We start from the raw sequence: 23,281 nt of genomic DNA, 5'->3' as shown, positions 1-23,281 counted from the left end.
CAATCTTGTTTTACATTGTTGCAGGCTGGAAATACAGGCGTTCATGATACTGTGGTAAATCAGTTACTAGCTAAAATAGATGGAGTTGAGTCTCTTAATAACATACTGGTTATTGGTATGACCAACAGGAGAGATATGATTGATGAAGCCTTGATGAGGCCTGGTCGACTAGAGGTACAAATGGAAATAGGTAGGAATTTTTACATTGTTCAAGCTTTGTCATGTTCTTATTACAGTATAATATAGTGAGTTTCTGTTTTGCATCATTTTGATTGTAATTAATTATTGAGGTGTTATTTACACTGCCTTGCCACATAAAAGTTAGGAAGTTTATTCCTAAAATTAGAGTATAAATATGTAATTTAGCACATAATTGCAAATTTTGAAATACAGCACATTCTGCTTAATTGGTCCACCAGTTATTGAGGCAGCAGTTTTATTGTGACAAGTCCAGAAGAACAAAACAAAATGAGAATATATCAAGAATTTGCATAGTTTTTTGAGACACAAAGCTGTTTAACTGAGCCAGCTACTAACAACTTCTACCACAGAAAAATTACATAATCTTGCTTCAAAATTTTAATACTGATGTTATCTACAGTACAATGCTGATGAAATAGGGATCTTTTATTGTGCCATGCTGGAGGTTTCCCTGTGTTATAACATGCTACACTGGAGCAAAATGCAATAGATCCTGTAACAGTGTTATGCAGTTATATGCTGTTCATATATGTCAAGAACTGGTAAAGAAAAGCTGTTCTTGGAAAAAGGATGAGACCTCGATGCTTTAAAGCAGGAGTCGGCAACTGGCATATGTGGCCCAAACTTGCATTTTTGGTGGCCCATAAAAGGTTGACCATGCTTATATGGCACGTGGCTCGTATGTTCAGTTATTTAAATAATACATTTTATAATATGAATAATAAATTAAAAATAATTTTACATCTATACTTCATGATATCGCTGTGCAACTGTGAGTCAACTGTGTTTTTCAAGATTGATATAATAAAAATTGATAATTAATTTTTTTTTTCACTCACTATTTTCACTTAATTAAACGCTTGCAGCCTGATTGTTAAAAATAAAAGTTGAACGTGGCCCGCGAGTTTGAAAACATTGCCGACCCCTGCTTTAAAGGAATTAGAATGGAAAGTTTACCATTTCGGTACCATACTAACAAAACTGAGATCTCACTAAATAATTATAGAATGTTATATTTGGGAAATAACAATCAAGGAAACAAAGGAGTAGTAATAGCATTCAATATCAAACATGAAAAGAAACTATTTGATTTTTTCAAGCAAAGTTATGTCAGCAGACTTCAAAATGGGGAAATGGACAATGAAACTGATTTGTGCCTGTGGTCCCACAGAACATTCTCCTAAGAGAAAAGTGGAGAAATTTTTTAAGTCATTAAACCAGTAAGAAAATGAAAAAAGTGGTTCTTGTTGGACCACTTTTTTCATTGTTCAACACTTTTTTCAACAGAGTAAGAAATGAATCCCACCAGGCATATAGAAATATTTCGGGAAAAAATTTGACAAAGTGGCAAGGCTATCTACTGGATTTCTGCTCAGGACATGGACTAGTTGTTACTAACATGATGTTCCAACATAATGATGTGTACAAAGTCACATGGAGAAAAGACATAAGAAAAGCTTCATTGACTATGTCATTGTTGACAGTGATATCATGCTGGTTAAGGATACAAGGGTGTACAGAGGATTTGAAATTGGAAGTGACCATCATCCTAGTTCTGTCCGCGCGGTTAGCCTACTGGCTTTGCGCTTTGCAACCATATGCCTGGGGAAGGAGTGTCCTAGGTTCGATTCCCATCGGAGACGTGAGGAGCTGAAGGATCTTCTTCAGCCATAGCCAAGTTAACCGGTCTTGAGCGTGGGCAGTAGGGTTTTTTCCGCCAGATTATCTGGGGTTTTTCATCCCGCAAGCAGGCAAACCAGCCATGTGAACACACAGGGATACAGCCAAGAATACCTTGAGGCATAGGAGTGACCATTCTATCCTCGTATTTCGGTTAGGAAATCCAAGCATGCTTGGAAGGTTGTGGGCCTTAAAGGCCTGTTAAAACCATTGGGATAGATGGGATCATCCTAGTTCTAAGGTTCCTAGCAGTAAGTCGACAGTTGCCCTAAAAATTTCTGTATTAAGTGTTCTTAGTAAGATTTATGCAAGTATTCATGAAGAGGAGCTGAGAAACTTGGAGAACAAAGGCAAATGGAGGTTGTCGAGATCACATTTTCACTTTATGACTTATAGTTCAGAAAGCATGATTGTGATCTGCACTTAAGTCTTGTATTTCTGGAAAAGGCATATTACAAAGTGTCTAAAGTTTATTTTTCACTTGGTTAGAGAATAATAAATTTAGTTTAATCCTTTATCCAAGTGTGAGCAAACAAAGTTTGCGCCTGAAAGTATCTTCAGGACTGGGTTAAGGTGGTACAACACCAGGGCAACTCGTTGCAAAGGTGGAGCAAGCTACCAACACTCCTATCTCAGTATCTCCTATAATGCAAAACACATCTCCTTGCGGATATGTCTAATGTTATGCATTAAGGGAAGGGCCACTACCCAGACTAGTTTCGACCTTTATTGAGGTCTCTTCAGTGGGAGCCAGGCCCAAGTGGAGATATCAGGCAGAAGCATTTGCAGGTCATCTCCACCTATAGGAATTGCCAATTTTTCAACATCTTTCTCTAAATCCAGAGTAAATTATTAAAAAAAGATTGGCACACCAATTGGCAATTCCTATAGGTGGAGATGACCTGCAAATGCTTCTGCCTGATATCTCCACTTGGGCCTGGCTCCCACTGAAGAGACCTCAATGAAGGTCGAAACTAGTCTGGGTAGTGGCCCTTCCCTTAATGCATAACATTAGACATATCCGCAAGATGTGTTTTGCATTATAGGAGATACTGAGATAGGAGTGTTGGTAGCTTGCTCCACCTTTGCAACGAGTTGATCTGGTGTTGTACCACCTTAACCCAGTCCTGAAGATACTTTCAGGCGCAAACTTTGTTTGCTCACACTTGGATAAAGGATTAAACTAAATTTATTATACAAAGTGTCTAGAGAATTTTTAACAAAGCACTACAATTATATGATGTAAATTGAACATAATATAGAACAGTACACAGTCTATATTTAACTTGTAAGCAGTTAGAATTGAAGTAAAATTCTTTGTCTACTTAGGAAGCATCATTACACACAATTTAGACAGCACTGTGAAATGGTAAAACACAGAATTAACACTGTGTGGTCAAACGTGAATTAATTAAACAAAATATGGAACAATAACAAACTCTCAAAACATCTTAAAATTAAACTATTCGAAGCCATAATAATCACTACAGCAACATATCATAGTCATGGTGACTCACTAAGAAGGAACTACTCAAAATAAGTGCCTAAGATAAAACAAAACACACTGGACTGAACATAGAACCATAGAACAAGTAAAAAAGAATCTCAACTACCAGGATAACCTCGCAGACATTATTCTTCAGCAACAGCTCCAGTGGTTCAGCTATATCTAGAGAATGCCTACTCACAGACTTCCAAACATTGTGCTAAATGGAAGAACAGGAAAACAGTGTCCACCCAGAAGACTGAGGAGAAGTTGCCTCATATCCTTAAAAGAAAGAGGCAAATTCTCCAACTTCATAATGTTCACTGGGCATTCACAGATGCTATATGGTCACTCTGATGCTTAGTGATGTGCCACACTTGGAGCATTCCAACGGTAAAATTATTTTACATTGCCTTTACTAGCAGAGCCAATTTCTTTTCTTGCTGCAAATTAACTTTCCTGATGTGCATTTTATATCCTCTCATTCTTATTCTCATGATATTCCTTCCACATCATCTTCTTATGGGTGTATTGCTTAAGAAGGTTGCACATCTACTTCACTCCCACTTATTTGTTCTTTGAATTACAAGGCTCATTCAGATACTGCAGCATTCAAGAATCTTTTCACAATTTCCAGCTTTGTAATTCAGTATGTATTCTTTTTTAATTGAAACATCCATGTACCAGGTCAGTATCGCATGATCACTGACACCAAATGGTAGAAAATCAATTACATCCTGAATTGAGACCCATTCTAATGCTATGATGAAACTGAACAGTCTTTGACCTCAAGTTCCCTCTTTTAAATGCTCTTTGAGAAAGTTGCCTCGCAACCTCAAATAAATTCTCCTTCATTCTTATCATGACTCTTTTCTACTACTCAATCAAGTCTTGGATAATTTAATTCACCCACATTGATTACTCATTTAGTCCCTCCACCTCCCCCCCAGCAATTGAACTACCAGGTCTTTGAAACATTATTATCATTATTGATATACACCATGATACAGACTTTAAAGCATTTGTTAGGATACCACATGAAAAGCTTTGGAATAAATTGGAGGATATGGGATTGAGAATGGTGGCTGATAAACAGGGATCCTTGGATCATTTTTGTTCAGTCTATACATAACAATATTGGAAAGGACGTGACAGGAGATGTTTGATTGTTTGCTGATGCAAAGATAGGTAGTGAAGTCGAGAATACTACTGATATGCAGCACTTATTGATTGATTTGAATAGGCTGGTGCTTGGGCAAATGATAATTATTATTAACAACAGACCTCCATGGAGTCTACAGACATCACAGACTCATTGTTACACACAAAGCCCATCAAACCATGCTTTAAACTCATTCAATGTATCTGAATTCACCACAATGTCAGGCAAAGCATTCCGCTTATTAACCACTCTCCATGCAAAGAACCTACTCCTTATGTGCCTCTGCTCATATCCTCCTTATACAACTTTCAGGTATGTCCCCTTGTTCTACTTCCTTCCCTCATTCTGTGTAAAATTTCTTCCACATTAACCTGGTAACAACCCTTTACCAACTTAAATGTCACAACATTTCCCTTTCCCCTTTCCTCCTGTTTACAAGCCATTGCATACTTTCATTCCCTCAATCTGTCCTCACATCCCAAAGACCAGTACAATCTTAGTCAGTCTTCTCTGGACCCTTTCCAACATATCCTCATCATCACGAAAACCAGGCGACCTAATTTATGCACAGTAATCCACATGAGCCTGATCAAGGTGTTATACAATGGAACCAGAACCTCTTTATTTCTGCACGTTAAGGTCCTTCACAACTTGTACAGTGTGACCTCAGAACTTTAGATCAATGTCCACCATCCCTCCAAAGTCTCTTAACTCCTCAACTTCCTCCAAAATTTCCCTGCCAAGCATATACTTTGCATCCCATTACCTACCAAATTTCAGGACCTCACACTAGCATTGAATAGACCAGTAGTTCTCAAAGGGTGCGCCCTAGAAGATTTCTGGGTGTGCCCTGTGGTATTCCAGAGAAATATGTGTCCAGATATAAAAATAAATATAGTTACTCTATTATATCTTTTCATTACGGATATACCGCTCTTTTTTGTCAATACATCATTATTATGTTAATTAATAGTGGCTTTTCTTGCAAAGAGAACAAGAATATGGTTTATTCTTGTTGTGTATATTACTTATTTTAAAAGTGTTGGAAGTGGATGTTATGTGCATATTACTTATTTTCAGATAAATACACCCAAATAAAATGGATAGATTTCTCAAAAAGAAGCATGATATTAAAGAATCAGATTCTGGAAATGAGCAAAAGTTAAGTGTAAGTAAGAAAGCAAAATCGCGGCCTACTCGCAAATATAGTGAAAGTTATTTAAGCTTTGGTTTCACTTGGACCGGAAGTGAAGATCATCCTTTGCTGCTATGTTTAGTATGTGGATGTAAAATGGCAAATGAATCATTGCTCCCTAGTAAATTGAGTAAACATTTTAAAACTATACACTTTAATTTACAAGATAAATCTGTAAGTTTTTTCAAGAGATTGTTACACTCTGATATCTTAAGAATATAGAATTCTCAGCTATCATGGTGTAACATGAAGAATAAGTAATATAAATTAAAAACCCTACAGAAAAAAAAAAAAAAAAAATTTAATAGATGAATTATTTAAAAGAGAAAGAAATATCCTTGCATCCAATAAAATATATAAAATATAAAGGTTTTGTTAAACTAACTAACAAAAGAAAGACTATATTAATATTGTGATATGATTTAAATGAGAAAAGTTAAATAAATAAGACAGAAAAGGATTAGTCATAAAAGATGGTATGTGAGAGGCTAGAGATTAAGTTATTAAGTAAGTTCATAGAAAAATTTTGGAAAAGGGATTAAATTGGAGGCTAGCTAAGGAAAACAACAGACTATTGCTCAGGGCCGATTCCTGGATTGAGGTATCGTTACGGGCTCGCCGATCAAATGACGTTTGGCAGAAAAATGCCACCCTGATTGGTCGGTGAAGTAAAAACAAGTAGGGAGGCGGAGAAAAGAAGTTAGAAAAAGTGCCGTTATGAGAACAGGTATAAAAGGGTTGGAACCCCCCCCCCCCCCCATGAGGCTTTTTTGGTTTTGGTTTGGATTCTGTTCCAGGAGAGCCCTTCGCTAGCTCTTTCGTAGGGATTTCACGATGTTTTCCTGAGTGGTGAGATAGGGGTTATATCTCCACACCACAACACAGAAACGAAAGTGAGCGGGATTTCGATTCCGTGTTTCCTGTGTAAGAAGCGAAGAATGCCATAAAGTCGAGGAAAAGAAAGCATGTTCTTTGTGTTTCGACTTCAGTGACAACTACGAGAAGGGGAAAGAAGTAAAGAAATCGACGTCCACGTGGCGAGTTGCACAGCCGATATATAGATGATCCAAAGTGTGTTCGGGGTTACAAAAAGTTAAGCCAGCATAAGCCTAGTTCAACTCCAAAAGGAACGTAGAAGCAGATTATCGGTGAGGTTATATCAAGATAGTTCAATCAGAAGAAGGTAAAGGTCCGTATGAAAATCCCAAGAAAGAAAGGTACTGTAAATATATATCTAATGTTAACAAAAATTTGTCTGTGATAAGTATCATTATTCTAATAAGGAACTGTTGAAGTGATCAAGGAAAATTTATGCTAGGACTTTAGTATCTGATAGAATATATTAAAAGTAAGCTAGCTAGTGTTAATGTTATGTGAATAATTAAGTGTCCTTAGAATTTTGCATGTCTATTGTAATGTATTGGAAAGTTAAAATGTCATAGTTGTGTGTTAGTGCAGAAAAAGGTTTAGTTAATCTACTTAAGTTTGGATAGTTAAATAGTGTGAATTAATCTTATTTGTCCATGTCAAGTGAATTTATGTGTTGAACTGTTATGGCAGTATGATCGTAATACCCATTGAAGGATCATAACCTAATTACTTGTATTAAGTTAATCTTAGTTTGTAAGTATTTCGTTTGGCATTAAATTGAGTAATCACATAACGTTGATTTGTACCATGTTAAGGAATTTAATAAGCCTTTGTTCAATGATAAAAAAAAAAAAAGGTTGTCTGAAATTGCTGTCCAATGCACCACTTAAAAAATACTAACCTAATCATGTGGGAAATTAATGTTAAGAAACGAGATAAAGTGTCACGACTGCAACATAGTTACACTTTCAGACATATTTAAGTTCTTTCTCCTTGTTTTTTGTATATAATATCTTAAACTAAATATCCCAAAAGGCGCAGTATAAATACAAATATTAGGGGTACTAAGGGGAGAAATAATTTAAGTATTAGTAAAAATCTTGGTGATATCTCGTGCGTAAGATAATAGAAGAACATAGATAAGAGGAAATTGTTAGATAGAATAAAAATCGTAAAATGGGACACAACATAAATGGCGCAGCCGGTTGGATATAAAGTATAAGAAAGTTAATAGAATAAAATAAGAAGAATAAGTCACAACAAGATTGTCTGAACAGCAAACAAAAGCGGCAAATTCTTTTAAAAGTATAATGACTGTTTCTGATAAAGCACAAATCGCTTCTTATCAAGTCTCAGAACTGATAGCAAAAAAAATATGAAAGATCATACTTTAGGTGAGTCACTTATTTTGCCTGCATGCAAAAAAATGGTCATGACAATGCTAGGAAATGAAGCAGCAATGAAAATAAGCAAGATTCCTCTGTCCAACGATACAGTCACAGGCGTATTATAGAAATGTCTTCTGATATCGAGAAAAATGTATGCAGTAATAAACTTCAGTATTCAAATTTTGCATTGCAAGTTGATGAGTCAACAGACATTACCAACAAGGCACAACTCTTAGCATTCTTCCGTTTTATTAATGAAGATCAATTAGTAAATCAGTTTCTTTTTTGCAAAGAATTAAATGTGTCTACAAAAGGTGAGTACGTTTTTAACATTTTGAATAGCTATCTTGATAAATGGCAGTTAACATGGAAGTCGTGTGTAGGCGTACAGATGGAGCCCCTTCCATGGTAGGCTGTGTTAAGGGCCTTACATCTTTTGTAAGAAAACAAAATGAGAATGTTATCGTAACTCACTGCTTTCTTCATAGGGAGGCCTTGATGGCAAAAACATTGGGAGAAAAATTAAGAGAAGTTTTAGATCAAGTTGTTCAGATGGTAAACTTTATTAAAACAAGACCTGTCAAATTGCGTTCATTCGAAAAGCTTTGTATCGATATCAATTCACAACACAGACGGTTGCTTTTACACACTGAGGTGAGGTAGCTGTCAAGGGGGGAAAGTACTTACCCGTGTACACGAGCTACAACAAGAACTTCTTGTGTTTTTTGAAGAGATGAAACAATTACATTTTTGTAACCTCCTTCGGTGCGAATTTTGGATTGCCAGGTTACAGTATTTGGCCGATATATTTCAGCAGCTCAGTATTTTGAATACTAGCATGCAAGGGAAAGAAGAAAATATTCTCACATCCACTGACAAAATGAAAGCATTCAGAGAAAACTACAGATTTGGAAAAGAAAAGCTGTTGAAGGTAATTTGGAAATGTTTCCATTGGTAAGTAACACTTGCATAAATGAAACACTTCCAATAATAGTTGAACATTTAACAAGTTTAGAAGAAAAATTGAGTTCTTATTTTCCATCACTTAACACTGAACAATACGATTGGATTAGAAACCCATTTATGGAAACTTCAAGTGATTTTGGTTTAACATTAACAGAAGAAGAACTGGCAGCTATATCCACTGATCGTGGATTAATGATTAAACATAAGGAATTGTCTCTTGAAGCCTTTTGGATTTCTATAAAAGAAGAGTATGTGTCAATATCTAAAAAAACTTTGAACGTTTTACTACAATTTTCAGCATCATATTTATGCGAATTAGGATTTTCTACCCTCACCACGATTAAGTGTGAAAAGAGAGGAACTCTTCAATGTATTGACGAGGAAATGAGAGTTGGCCTTTCAAATATTATGCCCAAACATTGAAGCAATCGCTAGGACACATCAGGCTCATGTTTCTCATAAACACAAGAATGAATAAACTTAAGGTATGTTTCATTTTATTTTTTTTATCGCATTATTTTTTTTTCTGTAATATTTGACTTAATTATTATAACATATTTCTCAGAAATCTGTATATAGTGCACCTACAATTATTTGTAGGATTTTAAATGTGCCCCGACTTCAGAAAGTTTGAGAACCACTGGAATAGACAGTTCCATACTGTTGCTTAAGTCCTCCTTTAAGGCCACATCATCTGCAGACAGTTGTATATCACCAGTTAAACCTATTCCAATATCATTAATATACAAATTAAATAACAATGGCCCCAAAAGTGACCCATGCACACCACTAGTGACTTTCCTCTTTTGAGGTAGTGCCCCATATACACAACCTGCTGATACTTGTCTGATAGCTATTCATCTATCCAACTCACTAGTCTGTTATCCAATCCCATCTGCTTCAGTTTAGTAACCAACTTGTGGTGTGGTAATGTATCAAAAGCCTTTGCAAAATCGAAGCCATACCACAATATATGCATCTCTCTCTCTCTTGTCTAATACATTTGTCACCTTGTTATAGTACATGGCAAGTTTGTAAAACACAACTTCCATTTAAAAAACCCATGCTGACAAGCATAAAGAATACCACTGTTATCAACCCACTTTTGTATCCTATATTTCACCAACCTCCAGTACCTTAACTACCACTCCAAATATACAGTTCAGCCTATAATTTGTTGCTTTAGCCTAATCAAGACCTTTGTGAAGTAGAACAATTTTGCATTCCTTCCACTCCTTTAGGACTTCTGCTGTTGCAGGACTCTTGTTAAACAGGTATGCTAAGACTAATGCTAACGCCTTGGAACATTCCCTAAGACACGTGGTATGTCATCAAGTTCTATTGCCTTATTGACATCTGGCTTAACTCCTCATATGCCTCTTGCTTACTCACCATTAAGTCTTCTCTCATTTCATTCTCTACACTTAAGCTTCTGATTTCACACTTGATGAACTGCTCACTGAACACTTCAACTATGTACTCTGCAGCAACCACTAATCTCCCACTTCCATAATCATTCTTCCTTCTAGTTGCTACATGTTGGGGGGAAAAAAAAGTCAAGGGTTTTTCTTAGCCTGATTTGCTAATTTCTGCTTGTACTGTACTTTTATTGTCCTTACCAATGAGTCGCTCTCCTGGCCTTCTCTTTATGCTCTTCATACAACTGATTATTACCATTATTCATCTTGTGCTGCTTCTAAAGTGCCTTCTTCTTCTTCCAGATTCCATGCTTAATCCCCACGTTCAGTCATGTTACACCTACCAAACACAACTTGGAGGATAATTGAAATGCTGAAGGAGACATTGACATGCAAGGATAGAAGTCATTTTGCCTCTGTACAAGGCCATGATATGTCTGCACCTGGACTACTGTGTACACACATTTGATCTCCTCGGTTCTGAGGAGATGAAGAAACTATGGAGAAGGTGCAAAGAAGAGTTACAGAGGTATTGTCAGGATTATGGAATGTTGATTATGAGAACAGATTGAAAACATGTAGACTCTAAACACCTGTAAACAGGATTTAAAGGGTTGATGGAATTTTTTGTTACTTAGAAGGTAGGGTGAGAACAGTGAGGCATTCATGAAGTTTGTGCAGTGAAGGGGGATGAAAGCTAAATTTTTCTCATGCAGAGCAGTGGGTGAGTACAACAATTTTGCCTGTTGAAGTGGTGGATGCATGCAGCGTGAATCGGTTTAAGAGAAGGTGTGAATGATGTACTTCCTCTCTTGATGAGTCATTAACTCTCCTAGAAGTCTCTGATGATGATAATAACATTTGTGTGCTTGATTTGCAGTTCATCAGAAAGGTTTGAACATTAGTTCCCAGCTTGTTTGGACTAAATGCTTAGCTCTTCACACTCTGTCTTGTTTTTCATATCTCACTGTGACAGTATTGATATTTGTGGATGTCTTTAAATAGAACCATTTCATAGGCTGGTGTGATACCATCACCCTGCTTATTGGAGGCTTGAACTGATCTTTAGCTCTAATTACTGTACTTAGTGGTTTGGACTAAAGATTAGAAAATCTCATTCATGTAGGGTTGTGCTATAGGTGTGCAACCCTTTTGGAATGAGATTGACATTGGGAAGAAATCCGTGTATCCTATACTTGAAACTGCTTACTAATTATCTTTCTTTCATGAAGTTTATCTTTTGAGTTAATCATTATTATGATAGTATAAAAGAAACAGATAATCAGAAATTGATTGTCTAATTATTATTATTATTAATGTTGTTTTTCTTTCTTTTTTTGTACCTTTAAAGTGGCATAGTTATTTTTCAGTTTAGTTTGTAATATATCAAGATGAGATGTTAGAACCTAACTATTATAATTAAATATATCGTGTATTGCATCCACTGTTATATATAGTTATTTCAGATAGGTAATACATGCAAAATATGGATTATCTTTCTCTCAATATTACAGTATTCTTCCTTCCCTCCACACACAAACACACACACACATTTGATTGGCTGTATGTAATGTATATTATTATTAAATATGATTTTCTTTGCAATTATGCAGGGCTTCCAGATGAAACTGGCAGAATTCAGATCCTAAATATTCATACTGCACAAATGAAAAAACATCGAAAATTAGCTGATGATGTTGATGTGAATGAGCTTGGAATATTAACTAAAAACTTTTCTGGAGCAGAGATTGAAGGACTTGTACGAGCTGCACAGTCTACAGCAATGAACAGACTTATTAAGGTCAGTTTATAGTAACTTTAATATTAATAACATGACTAAAGGAGATTTTAGAAGACATCTTTTAAGCCATGGCAGTGCAAGAAGCATTGTCTCAAGGTACATCAAGGAGCTAATGGTTATGAATTTAAAAAAGCTTACTTTACTTGTCATGTTGTACCATCATTTTTTATTTTTTTAAGGGCTTGCGTGAGCTCCTTATAGCTCACCATTGCTTATGGTACTTATACTTACAAAGAAACTGAGTTCTGAAATCTTGCTTTACCATCCAAATCTGAACAGAAATGATGGCCTGAAATTGCCCATATTATGGGATATAGTTCATTTCTATGCATTCTGTAGGCAATATTGGTTTATAATTAATACTTTGCCTTCTTTGAATTTGTACAGTTAAGACCTTAATGTATTATAGACCATGCCACTATCATGTATGTGTAGCTCATACATTTTCATTGTTGTCTTCTTCTGGATTTTTCTTCTGTGTGTTTAATTTGAAGATGCTCTTGACAGTAGGACCAAAGTTGTATTTTAGTTTTATGTAACTAATAAAACCATAGGTAGTCTTCATCATTTTATAAACGACCCAAGATATAGGTGGTTTGATAGTGTACAAAGTGCCTTAGACGACCGAAACATAAGATCTGATAATATTGGAGTCTTGACAAGTAACAGACTGATCTGGGAAAAAATTGTAAATAGGAAGTTAGTAATGATATAAATTTTTCATGTAGTACTATCATATCCTGTACACCCCTTGAAGGTACATGGCAGGAATTTGATGATGATGATGATACTTTACTTGTCATAGTGGTGAGTGTAGATGGACTATGAAAGTACCAAAGTTGTGTGTATGTTATTACTTGAATGTATTAGTTTTTCATATATACTCAGAATCATTAGGATGTTATTTGTCTTCCAAAAATTAAAGAAAACTGTAACAAAACATTTTAAAGAATGGTAGTTTTTTTATTGTTATTTTGCTTGATTTTCTTTTGTTGTTGTTGTTTTGAGGTTTTTGATAAAATTTGGGACAACCCTTTTTTTATTAGTTTTTTATATATGCTGATATTTTATGTACAGACTTTCAACACCATTCGCTGGTATACATTTCACAACGTGTACCAGATATTATGACAGTATAACCTAAGATTTGATGGCCAGTTTTCTATCAGCAGTAGCATTCTTCCAAATTAGTCTCATCTGTTAGTTGATTTGATCTACTTTTATATTTCAATCTTCTAAAGCACATCTAGCTACATCAATTCATTTCACTATATCTCAGTCTTCCTCTATAGGGAATAAGAAGCAGCACTTGATGGTTGGAGTGAGAGGAGTTTCTCTCTTATCAGTAGTGGTAAAGTTGTGGGGGTTCTGATCCTCATCTTCCATACATTTATTTTGGTTACTTTGTCATAGAGGAGGTTGAGGTAGTTTGGTAGCATTCAGCAGGATGAGCTGTCTGAGGAAGTTCAGGACTTGGCCAATTGAATACAGGAAGCTTATGTGCATTGTAGATTAAGTGGTTTAGATGGATACCAATGGAAAAGTTGTTTTGTGAGTATTCCAGAGGTTTGGGAATGCTCTCCAGATTCAATTTTGCATAGATTGCAGGCCATGTCATTCATCAAGTTTATCAATAAGAAGGATGTAGTTACAAATGGTAATATATTTTTTTTTTTTTTGTGAGATGCGAGTTTCTTGTAGAGCAAGAATATCTACCTGCTAAGGATATTTTTTAGTATCTCTGAGAAAAGCTGGAGGATAGTCAGACAATCTCTGATGTTGTTATTTAGTTGATTCGTTCATTTTTAAGGTCATTAAAATAATTTTGAAACTATAGTGGACTTTTCAAACTTAATTAAACTTAAGCTATGTATGCAAACAAGATCTGCATCCCAAGCAGCATTCAGTTGTACTAGAATTGCCTTTCCAGAAATCAAGTTATGTACTATTTATTGGATTTTAGCGCTACTCTTACATTTCTGTACTCGTAACGTATTCAGTCAGCCAACTGATTTCTCAAGGCTAACATATGATGAGATTGCAATTATTCCTGTCTGAAACTTCAGTATTTATTAATTGACGGAGTAGTGAAAAGTAAAGAAAAACTTAGCCAAGGTAGTTTAAATGTAGAAGAAACGTTATGAAGTGGGCCAGGGGATTCTTAGTAAATGAATTTTTTTTTTGCCTTATTTCATTCTTCTGTACCATCAGGTCATTAGATGAGGCTTTGTTTTGCACTCTCTTTTTAAAATTCCAGGAAACCATAGCATTACTAATTTTTAAGTTCCTAAAGTATACCAAATTATTGTTCAGCTGCATCTTAGAAGACTTAAATTTGCAATTGATTATAAGATATAGCTAAAGTGTGAATCATTTTATTATTTGCAGGCAGCCAGTAAGGTAGAGATTGATCCTGATGCTACAGAGAAACTTTTAGTAACCCGTTCAGACTTTTTACATGCTTTAGAGAATGATATAAAACCAGTAAGTCCACCTATATATTATTTGGTAACTTTTTTTTTTTAATTTAGAAAAACCAGTATAAATGGCTTAATTTGTTCTGGAATAATTTTTCATATCTTGTATTTATTTTTTTCTGTGTTTTGTGATCATTGCATACATTTCTGAAAATTTAGAACATAACTAAAATTTTGTGTATACACACACATGCTTAGTTCTGTCTAGACATATTTAGAAATTTAGATAGCCAAAATAGAAACCAGAAATGCAGTCTATTTCTAGCATCTGTTTCCTTTTTTTTTTTTTTTTTAACTGATGATCTGTTTCAGTTTTTTAATTTCTAAATGCTAAGTTTTGTTCTGTCAGTCATATCCTGATGTGAAGTTGTGTGAAATCCTCAGTGACCCCCCCCCCCAACTCTAATTGTTCTATTTGTTTGATTGTTTAATAATGACAGTATTATCTCCATCTTCTGGAACAGCCACAAGAAGCATTTCCAAACAATTACAAAATGCAGCTGTTCCAAAGAAATATCAAACTTCTGAGTCCTCGCCCGTGTTCCAGACACAGCATGATGTGCTTTAGCCTCTCATGTATGGCATTAATATTAATATTAAGAAGAAAAAAAAGTCTCTTTCTCTCCCCCCTTCCCTCCCTCCCTTTCTGTGTGGTGTGTGGGTGCACACCTCTACATATGTATCACTTCTCGTTGGGTATCAATCTTGTTTGGATTTTTTTTTTTTTCCACCATTTGGAATATCCATGCATATTTGTACAATATTAAAGTTTTATCATTTGGAATTAACAGAGTATAACAGACAATCACTATAGCAAGAGCAATATTTGTTTAGTTCAGGGTTCACTACTTCACTACTGAATTTAGGGTTAAAAAAAAAAAAAGTCTTGCCCTCCACCCATTCCCATGAAACAGCTACCCCAAAAAAAAAGTTAAAAATTTGGTAATTATGGCTTCTTGCACTTATATTGTCATCACAGCCATTTTCTGTCCACTGCTGGACAAAGGCTCCAGCAGTGGACAGAAAATTAATGTTTGACATAAATTCCCCAACCTTCACATTGAAGCTCTCCCATTACTCTTAGGATGGACTTTTTTGTTTGTTTTGTCAATAAGATCCTGTAAATGCTAGATGCCAATAGAAAGTATCTAATTCTTCATCTGAGTGATCTCGACCATAAATTTGGATTATTTTGAAAAAATCCCTTTTTCTTTTCTTTATAGTCTAATTGATATAATTCTTGTGGTTCTATAGTTAAGATAGAGTTCTGTAAGTGATTGACTAATATTTTGACTCTGTTTCTGTGGATGTTATCTTCTCTTCCTGAGTAAAATAGTTTTCCATTCTTCGAATTTACCACACCTTCTCCTGGCCAGTGTGTTATTATATTATTCTGTTGTTCTATTTTTCTGACTTAATCCTCTCTAGTAGCAAGGCTTATACGTTGGTCATACATAACTGGTAATTAGCTTAAGGAATTAACAATGCATATAAAGGATATTAATTAAATGCAACTTTAATGAATAACTTCAATATTTCGGCAACGTCACGTCACCATCTTCAGGAACATACAAATAAGGTATGTGCATGCAGGCACTAACAAAAGCAAATGAGGCAGAAGGCAAGAAACTAATATTGTTCTTAAGCGGGCTAATTAGGTTGTCTTGGCCGTTGGGCTGAAGTTCTCATAATGTAAGTCTCCCAAATTTGGGGTAGTTTCATGCACCCAAATTTGTTGAGGTTTGGGATGTTTTTTAGAGTTTGCTGATGATTCCATGAATAATCTTTCGTACTTGAATTTGCTGCAGCATATTATTTTAGTTTTCTTCCAATGAATTCTATGACAGGTATCTAAGGCAAGGAAAATTCTACAAACAGATAGAGGGGGACATCCATGGGTTCACCACTTTCTCCACCCTTAGCCAACTTCTTTATGAAGACCTTTGAAGAGAAAGCCTTAAACTCTGCCCCACAAAAACCCACTATTTGGCTTCGATATGTGGATGATGTATTTGCTATTTGGCCACATGGCTCAGATACACTCCACTCCTTCCTAACACACTTAAACAACCAACACCCCAGAGTCCAGTTCACCTTAGAAAAAGAGGAAAACAACACCCTTCCCTTCCTAGACACTTTAATCACTCGCCAGCATGATGGATCTTTGGTTTTCTCTGTTTACAGAAAACCCACCCATACAGGCAGATACATTCACCAACAATTCCCCCCCCCACACACACACACAACAATAAGGGGTTATAAAAACACTATATAACAGGGAAAAATTAATCTGCTCAGATGACGATGCCCTAACCACTGAACTGAACCACATCCTCAACACTTTCTTAGCCAATGGCTATAACCCCCAAAAAATACTAAAACCAGTAACCCCCCCCACCACCACCACAATAAAGACTACACTAAATCTATCAACATCCCCTCATCTGGGACACCTCTGAGAAAATAACTAATATCCTCAAAAAAAATGACCAGACTTCTTGTTATAGACCATATAAAAAGTTGGCATCCCTTTGGTTGGCATTGCTCTACCAAAGACCAACCACTTCCCCTAGACCTACCTGGTGTATACCAGGTCCCGTGCAGCTGCAAATTGTCCTACTTTGACCAAACAGACAGAACAGCGAATATCAGGATTTCAGAACACAAAGACTACGTCCGGTTTCACCAGCACAGCCACTCTGGGCTGGCAGACCATGCCTTAGATACCCACCATAGAATTCATTGGAAAAAAAACTAAAATAATACAAAGCATCAAATTCAAGTATGAAAGATTATTCATGGAATCATCAGCAGCTCTAAAAAATGTCGCAAACCAATTAGATAGGGTGTTGTGTATATGGTTGAGTTCTGTTGAAAGAGAGGTTCCACTGATTGTAGGTTCTATTGGTTATAGTGGCGGTGGAAACGTTTGTGAATGTATATGCCTGTGTGAGTGGTTTTCTGTATACGGCCTGGTTAGCAGAGTGGTTAGCGCATCCACTCTCCAGCCAGAAGGCTGCGGGTTCGAACCTCTGTGGACATGGATGTTTGTCATTGTCTGTGAAAATACTAGTGATAGTGGTAGATGGCGTTGGTGTAGTCGTGGTTAGTTGTAGTTGGTGGAGAGTTGTAGAGTAGGTGCTCTCCCTCAATGAGTCTTTGGACTCTCTGGAGATGTTCTGTAACAATAATAATAATAATAATACTGTGCAGGAGAGGTTACCATTTGGGAGGTGTGTCACAATGTATCTCAGAAAGTACACTATTGGATAAACCAGAAACTTGCTAACCATATCTGTTCAATACAGGATCTTCTGGAAGAAAACCACCATACTCCATCACAGTAAATTGAAAAAAGAAAAACTATTTGTGGAATTTGCAGTGGCATTCAGAAATCAACCAAATTTAAACAAATATGGGTGCAAAAACTTAACAAAATTTGGGAAACATTAATCATCAGTGGTCCCAATTTACACCCTAGGCTGCTTACAAATGCCCATAGAGGGTTCACCACCTATATAGAACTTTAGTCATAGTCATGTGTTTCATTGAGTATTGTGTTGTGTGTGCGTGTGTTAATTATACTCTCTGAAGATATCTCAGTAACTGAGATGAAATATCAGAATTAAAATTAGTTTTTAATCTTTTCTTAATGCTGTCAATACTCCATTAAACTCCAGCATGATGCCCTTCCAGCACTTAAGCCTTAACACATGGATAAATAAAAACTTTTTTTTTTTCTAAATTTTATTTAACCCTAAATAGCAGTAAGCAATATGAGCAAATTATTTACCTATAACTAGGCAACATTAAAAAGAAAATGCAAATACAAAAATTTATTGAAAACTATTTTTAATCGCTCTCCCAAAGATTATAAGATAAAATATGATCTGATGTTATCCCTGCTTTAGGTATATGTCTGACACCTTCAAACTTTTCAGATTAATGTTGAACATGGCAGATAAGGACAATTACAAAAATTTAACTTAAGTTGAGTGTTGTAGTGAAAGAACTGAGAGTTAAGGGCATGATACTTAGGAGAAAAAACTGGCACCCATCTCTTGATCCCCTAAGCACAGCTTTATTTTGCTTAATGGTTAATCCAGCACTGAGTACAGTGGCTGCACTGTACTCAGTTATAAGCTAATGGACAGAAAGCAGCAACAAAAGTCTCACTAGTCTAACTAAAACCTTCAAAAACTCATTTGTAATAAAATAAACTAAGTTTAACTTTTTCAATAACTTATAATTGCTTCGTTAAAGTGCTGCATTTTTAACTTCAAAATATTAATTAGTGTTGGGAGTAGTGTTTAAAATCGAGAGATTCATACATTTTTATTTATTAAATTACATACTTTGCATATGTAAATATTTGGCTTGTGTATATAATAATAAGTGTTTTGCCAACAAGTTGACATCCTTTTGCTGCTTCCCCTGCTCAGCTGTCTTCTATGGTGAGTTACAATGCATAAATATTTTTCTCACTACCATTTTTTTAAAACCAACATTATTAAAATCAGTTTAATAATACAATAATCAATTTTACACTGAATGATATATAACTTTTTGGCGATTAGAATGGGGTATGTCAATGAAAATCAGCACAAATTAATTTAATGATGTTGTCCTGAGGAAACTAAAATATATTACAAGTCTTCATTGGTCCAGTGATTGATAACTAATTTAAATGTAATTTTGTATTTGTCAACATGCCACACCATATAAGTGTACTAATACTCTTTATGATTATGTCAAAATTAATTATTAATACTTATGTTAGTTTAATGTATGAACTTTAAAAAAAAATTGGAAAGGTATTTATGAGTAAATCTGTTGGGACTGGGCCCTCATCTTATAAAAAAATAATTTACCAGGCCACAGTCTCACAAAGGTTGAGAACCACTGGTGGAACAACCACATAAGTTTCTTCAGACCTTTCTTTGGCTAATACAGAGATGAGTAATGGTTGTTAGATCTTCTGTGGAGTGTGACAGATTTCATATTGGTGATTGTTAATTAATTGGTGGGGCTCTGGGTAGTAAAGAAATTAGCTGTTGATTACCTCTGTTGTTTTCAAGTGTGAAATGAGGTGAGGGCAGTGGGATAAGTTTAAATATAGCCTAAATATTTCAGAATACCTAAACAGCGTGCCAACTGGTATTTTCATCCTATGAAAATACCAGTTCACATCCTATGAACTGGTCTCCATAGACTATGAATTAGTCTCCATAATCCCATGGATTATGGAGACTAATTTAGAAGAAAATTTTTGATTGAAAATAGCAATAAAACCAAATTATGTTAGAGTTATCATTCTGTACCCTCTTTGAGAACACCTTTTAGAAGAAATAGTGATTACGTTATTTGACTCATAATAATGGTTTGTTTCCACAGACCTTGTTAAAAATGAATGCTGTGCACCATTCAGTTACACTGAAATAAAAAAAAATAAATAAAACATATAGAGAAAATTGAGGAGGGGCTTGAAAACATAGAAAACCTCTACTCTTGTTTTTTTTCCATAATACTTCATTTTCCATAGTTATATCCACCACTTTGAGATCTAATTGTATTTTATTTCAGAGAACTAAATAGAAATATATTTTTGTAGAAAATATTTTGTGCTTTATTGTAGGCATTTGGCACCAGCGCAGAATATATAGAGAGGCTTGTTTATCAGGGTATAATTACCTGGGGACCTGCTGTAACAGGTGTTTTAGAGGATGGAGAGTTATTTATTCAACAAGCTAGAGCTGCTGATTCTCGTGGACTAGTTAGTGTATTGCTTGAAGGTAAGTTAGTTTTTATTTCAACTTTGTTATCAAAAACCTTGTCACCTGTTCCAGATATAAATATGGAATAATTTAACATTATCTAGTTTTTCTGTGTAGCTATTTTAATTGCTTCAGTGCAATAACCATCAGAGATTTAGTAGTTCCTTTCCCCATAACTACCAATAAGTTTGTTATTAATACTAGCATAATTGAAATTATGCTAGTATTAATAACCAAAATTTTTCCATAGTATAGCTATTTAAACACAACAGGTAAAAGAATTCTGTAGTCCATATTGACACACACACACACACACACACAAAATTGAATATGCTAAAAATACAGTAAACGTTCTCACTTTTAAATGCTACTAAAAAAAGTTCTAGCAAACATCCAACTGCATCAAGGCATTTCTGAAGGAAATTTGCTTTAATGAGAAGTTATTGCATATTTTCTCTAAGTTCTCTATTCCCTAATTTTAATTTAGAAAATTGTATATGTGTGTATCCTAAACTTAGTAGATGCTATTTTGAATTTGTTATATTGTGCCATCCAGTCGTTTTCAACTCTTGATGATCCTGTGAACAAAAGCTCTCCATCCCACTTGGCCATTTGTCCTTTCTTTCAATAATTGTAAGTTCATGTTGGTAAGTTATTTTATGATGTCTCTCCAACTCTTTTGTGGTCTTCCTTTTCTTCTCATTCCCTCAATCTTCTCCAACATAACTGCCTTTTCCAATGATTCATCAGCTCGCATAATATGTCCAAAGTACATCAACTTTTGTTTAACAGTCATCACCTCCAAGGAGTATTCTGTCTGTATATTCTCTAAAACCTTCTTATTAGTCATTCTTGCAGTCCTTGGGATTCTTAATAGTCTCCTCCACACCCATAATTTAAATGAATCAATTCACTTTCTGTCTTTCTTAATAATCTAGCTTTCACATATATGCATCACTACTGGAAATACCATTGCTTTGCCAGTTCTAACTTTCATGGCCTTATTCACATCTCTATCTTTCATAATTTTTGTCAGGTTTGACATCACTTTTTTATCCATGACTATCCTTCTTTTAATTTCATCTTCACATTATCCATCATTTCTGATTCTTTACCCCAGAAAATCATAACTTTCAATGACTTCTGTTTTATCTCCCTCTATTATAATTCATTTAAATTGTCAGAAGCCATCACTCTTTTTTGCTGATGTTTAAATTAAGCCTGGCATTGTTACTTTCTGTCTTAACCAATATAATCAACTACTCCAAATCTTCCTTAGTTTCTGCTATGAGGGTTGTATCATCTACATATCTTAAATTATTTATTTTTCTCCCATCAGTTTTAATTCCAGCTGGATATTTATCTAAATCAGCTATTCTCATCATATATTCACTATAAATATTAAAAAGGTTGGGTGACAGTATACAACACTGTGGCACCCCTTTTTCTACTTGAGCATTGTTTCTCCAAAGATTGTTTTTACTGAAACTTCTTGGTTGTCATACAGCTCTCTTATCAAGAGAATTAGATGTTCAGGTATTCCCACAGATCTGATCTCATTCAATCCACAGTCTGTTGTGATCCATTGTTATATCTTTTCTTTCTCTTAAGTGTATATTTATTTATTTTATGTTTTATTATCTTAATTATTATCTTGTTATACACTTGTTATGATATTATCTCTCATCCGTTTACTTAGTAATGTATCTTATCTAAAACCTATTCCTTCAGTGGCCTATCATTCCCATAGGTGATGTGTGCAAATCCTACAAACAAAGAGAATGCCTTAGGCTAGGGCCAATTTTCCTTGGTTGCAATTCTGGAGTTAACTCCTTTTCAGACTTAAGAGAAGTTTATTTTTTGAAGCTGCACCATCTTAATTCCTATACAAGAGAAATCTCCTTGTCAGAGAGTTAACATGCAGACCGTCACATAATCTTGAAATCTAGTAATCAACAAGCCCTTAAATTACTTTCTTCAATTAGCAGTCATAACCAGTTCCCCCCGTGCTTGGATTTTTTTTATACAGGTTCTAATTTAAGCAAGCTGTGCATTAGTTTGAGAAATCAGGCAATATACTTAGGTAAAGAAGACAAGAATGTTTTTTCATTCTAAGATATTGTACATAGTAATCAAAGTTATTCTAAGCATGAAAATTTTGTTCCTGCAGGTAACATTAATCTATCAGATAAGATCTAATTACAATTAAAGCATTACACTTAAAGACATCAGCAAATCAAACTGTCCTATTCTTGTTCACTTATCAAAACTATGCAAATGAATAACTACCTCAATATCCAAAGATTAGATTATAACACACCCGAAAATGATTCAAGGACAATATTCTTGTACTTCTAGAATTACAATAATTAGCACAGGTTAAAGTACTAGAGTCCTGTCATATATTAGCAAGTCCTATCACTTATTACATTAGCACATTAATTCTTCCTGGCTCTGTTCATAGTTCAATGAACAAATAAAAGGTTTTACGTTACCGACTAAGTGGACTAAGCAGGAATTTCCTCTCGATCAATCTTTGCTGACTCTCCTCAGCTAGTTTCCTCGATCTGCTACCTGTTTTTCTCTGATTTTTCCAACTAGTAATTATGTTCACGAATCACTCCTGAGCCGATGATTGTGATACTACTCTGACGGATAGGTGCACATGGTTCTGCATAAAGCTGTGGTCTTCACTGGCTGTTTAGCTGTGCCGCTGCTATGCCTGGACCGGACCGCTACCTGACTGCGTGGACATCGTTTACCATCATTCTCCCCTTCCACACAAACGACTTCTACTGGAACCCGAAACCAAGGGGAGAGAGGCACGAACCAAGAAAAAAGCCTCGAGCGCATGCTACCAAAT

At 35.2% G+C, this 23,281-nt stretch overlaps 1 protein-coding gene across 1 annotated transcript in view; it reads left to right on the top strand.

The window, feature by feature from the left end:
- Positions 1-23,281, top strand: part of LOC150109712 (vesicle-fusing ATPase 2-like) — a 408,246-nt gene that overhangs the window by 266,895 nt on the left and 118,070 nt on the right. Inside the window, exons 11-14 of the mRNA XM_090403040.1 lie at positions 25-190; positions 11,980-12,167; positions 14,556-14,651; positions 20,280-20,436. Of these exons, the coding sequence (XP_090259166.1) occupies positions 25-190; positions 11,980-12,167; positions 14,556-14,651; positions 20,280-20,436 (607 nt within the window). The remainder of the gene's footprint in view (positions 1-24; positions 191-11,979; positions 12,168-14,555; positions 14,652-20,279; positions 20,437-23,281) is intronic.

The sequence above is a fragment of the Typopeltis vanoorti genome, chromosome 2, assembly GCF_054136105.1.
Source record: "Typopeltis vanoorti isolate ZY-2024b chromosome 2, IOZ_Tvanoo_1.0, whole genome shotgun sequence".
Lineage (NCBI taxonomy): Eukaryota > Metazoa > Arthropoda > Arachnida > Uropygi > Thelyphonidae > Typopeltis > Typopeltis vanoorti.
Note: the sequence above shows the minus strand (reverse complement) of the source record. Positions and strands in the feature narration are given on the sequence as shown.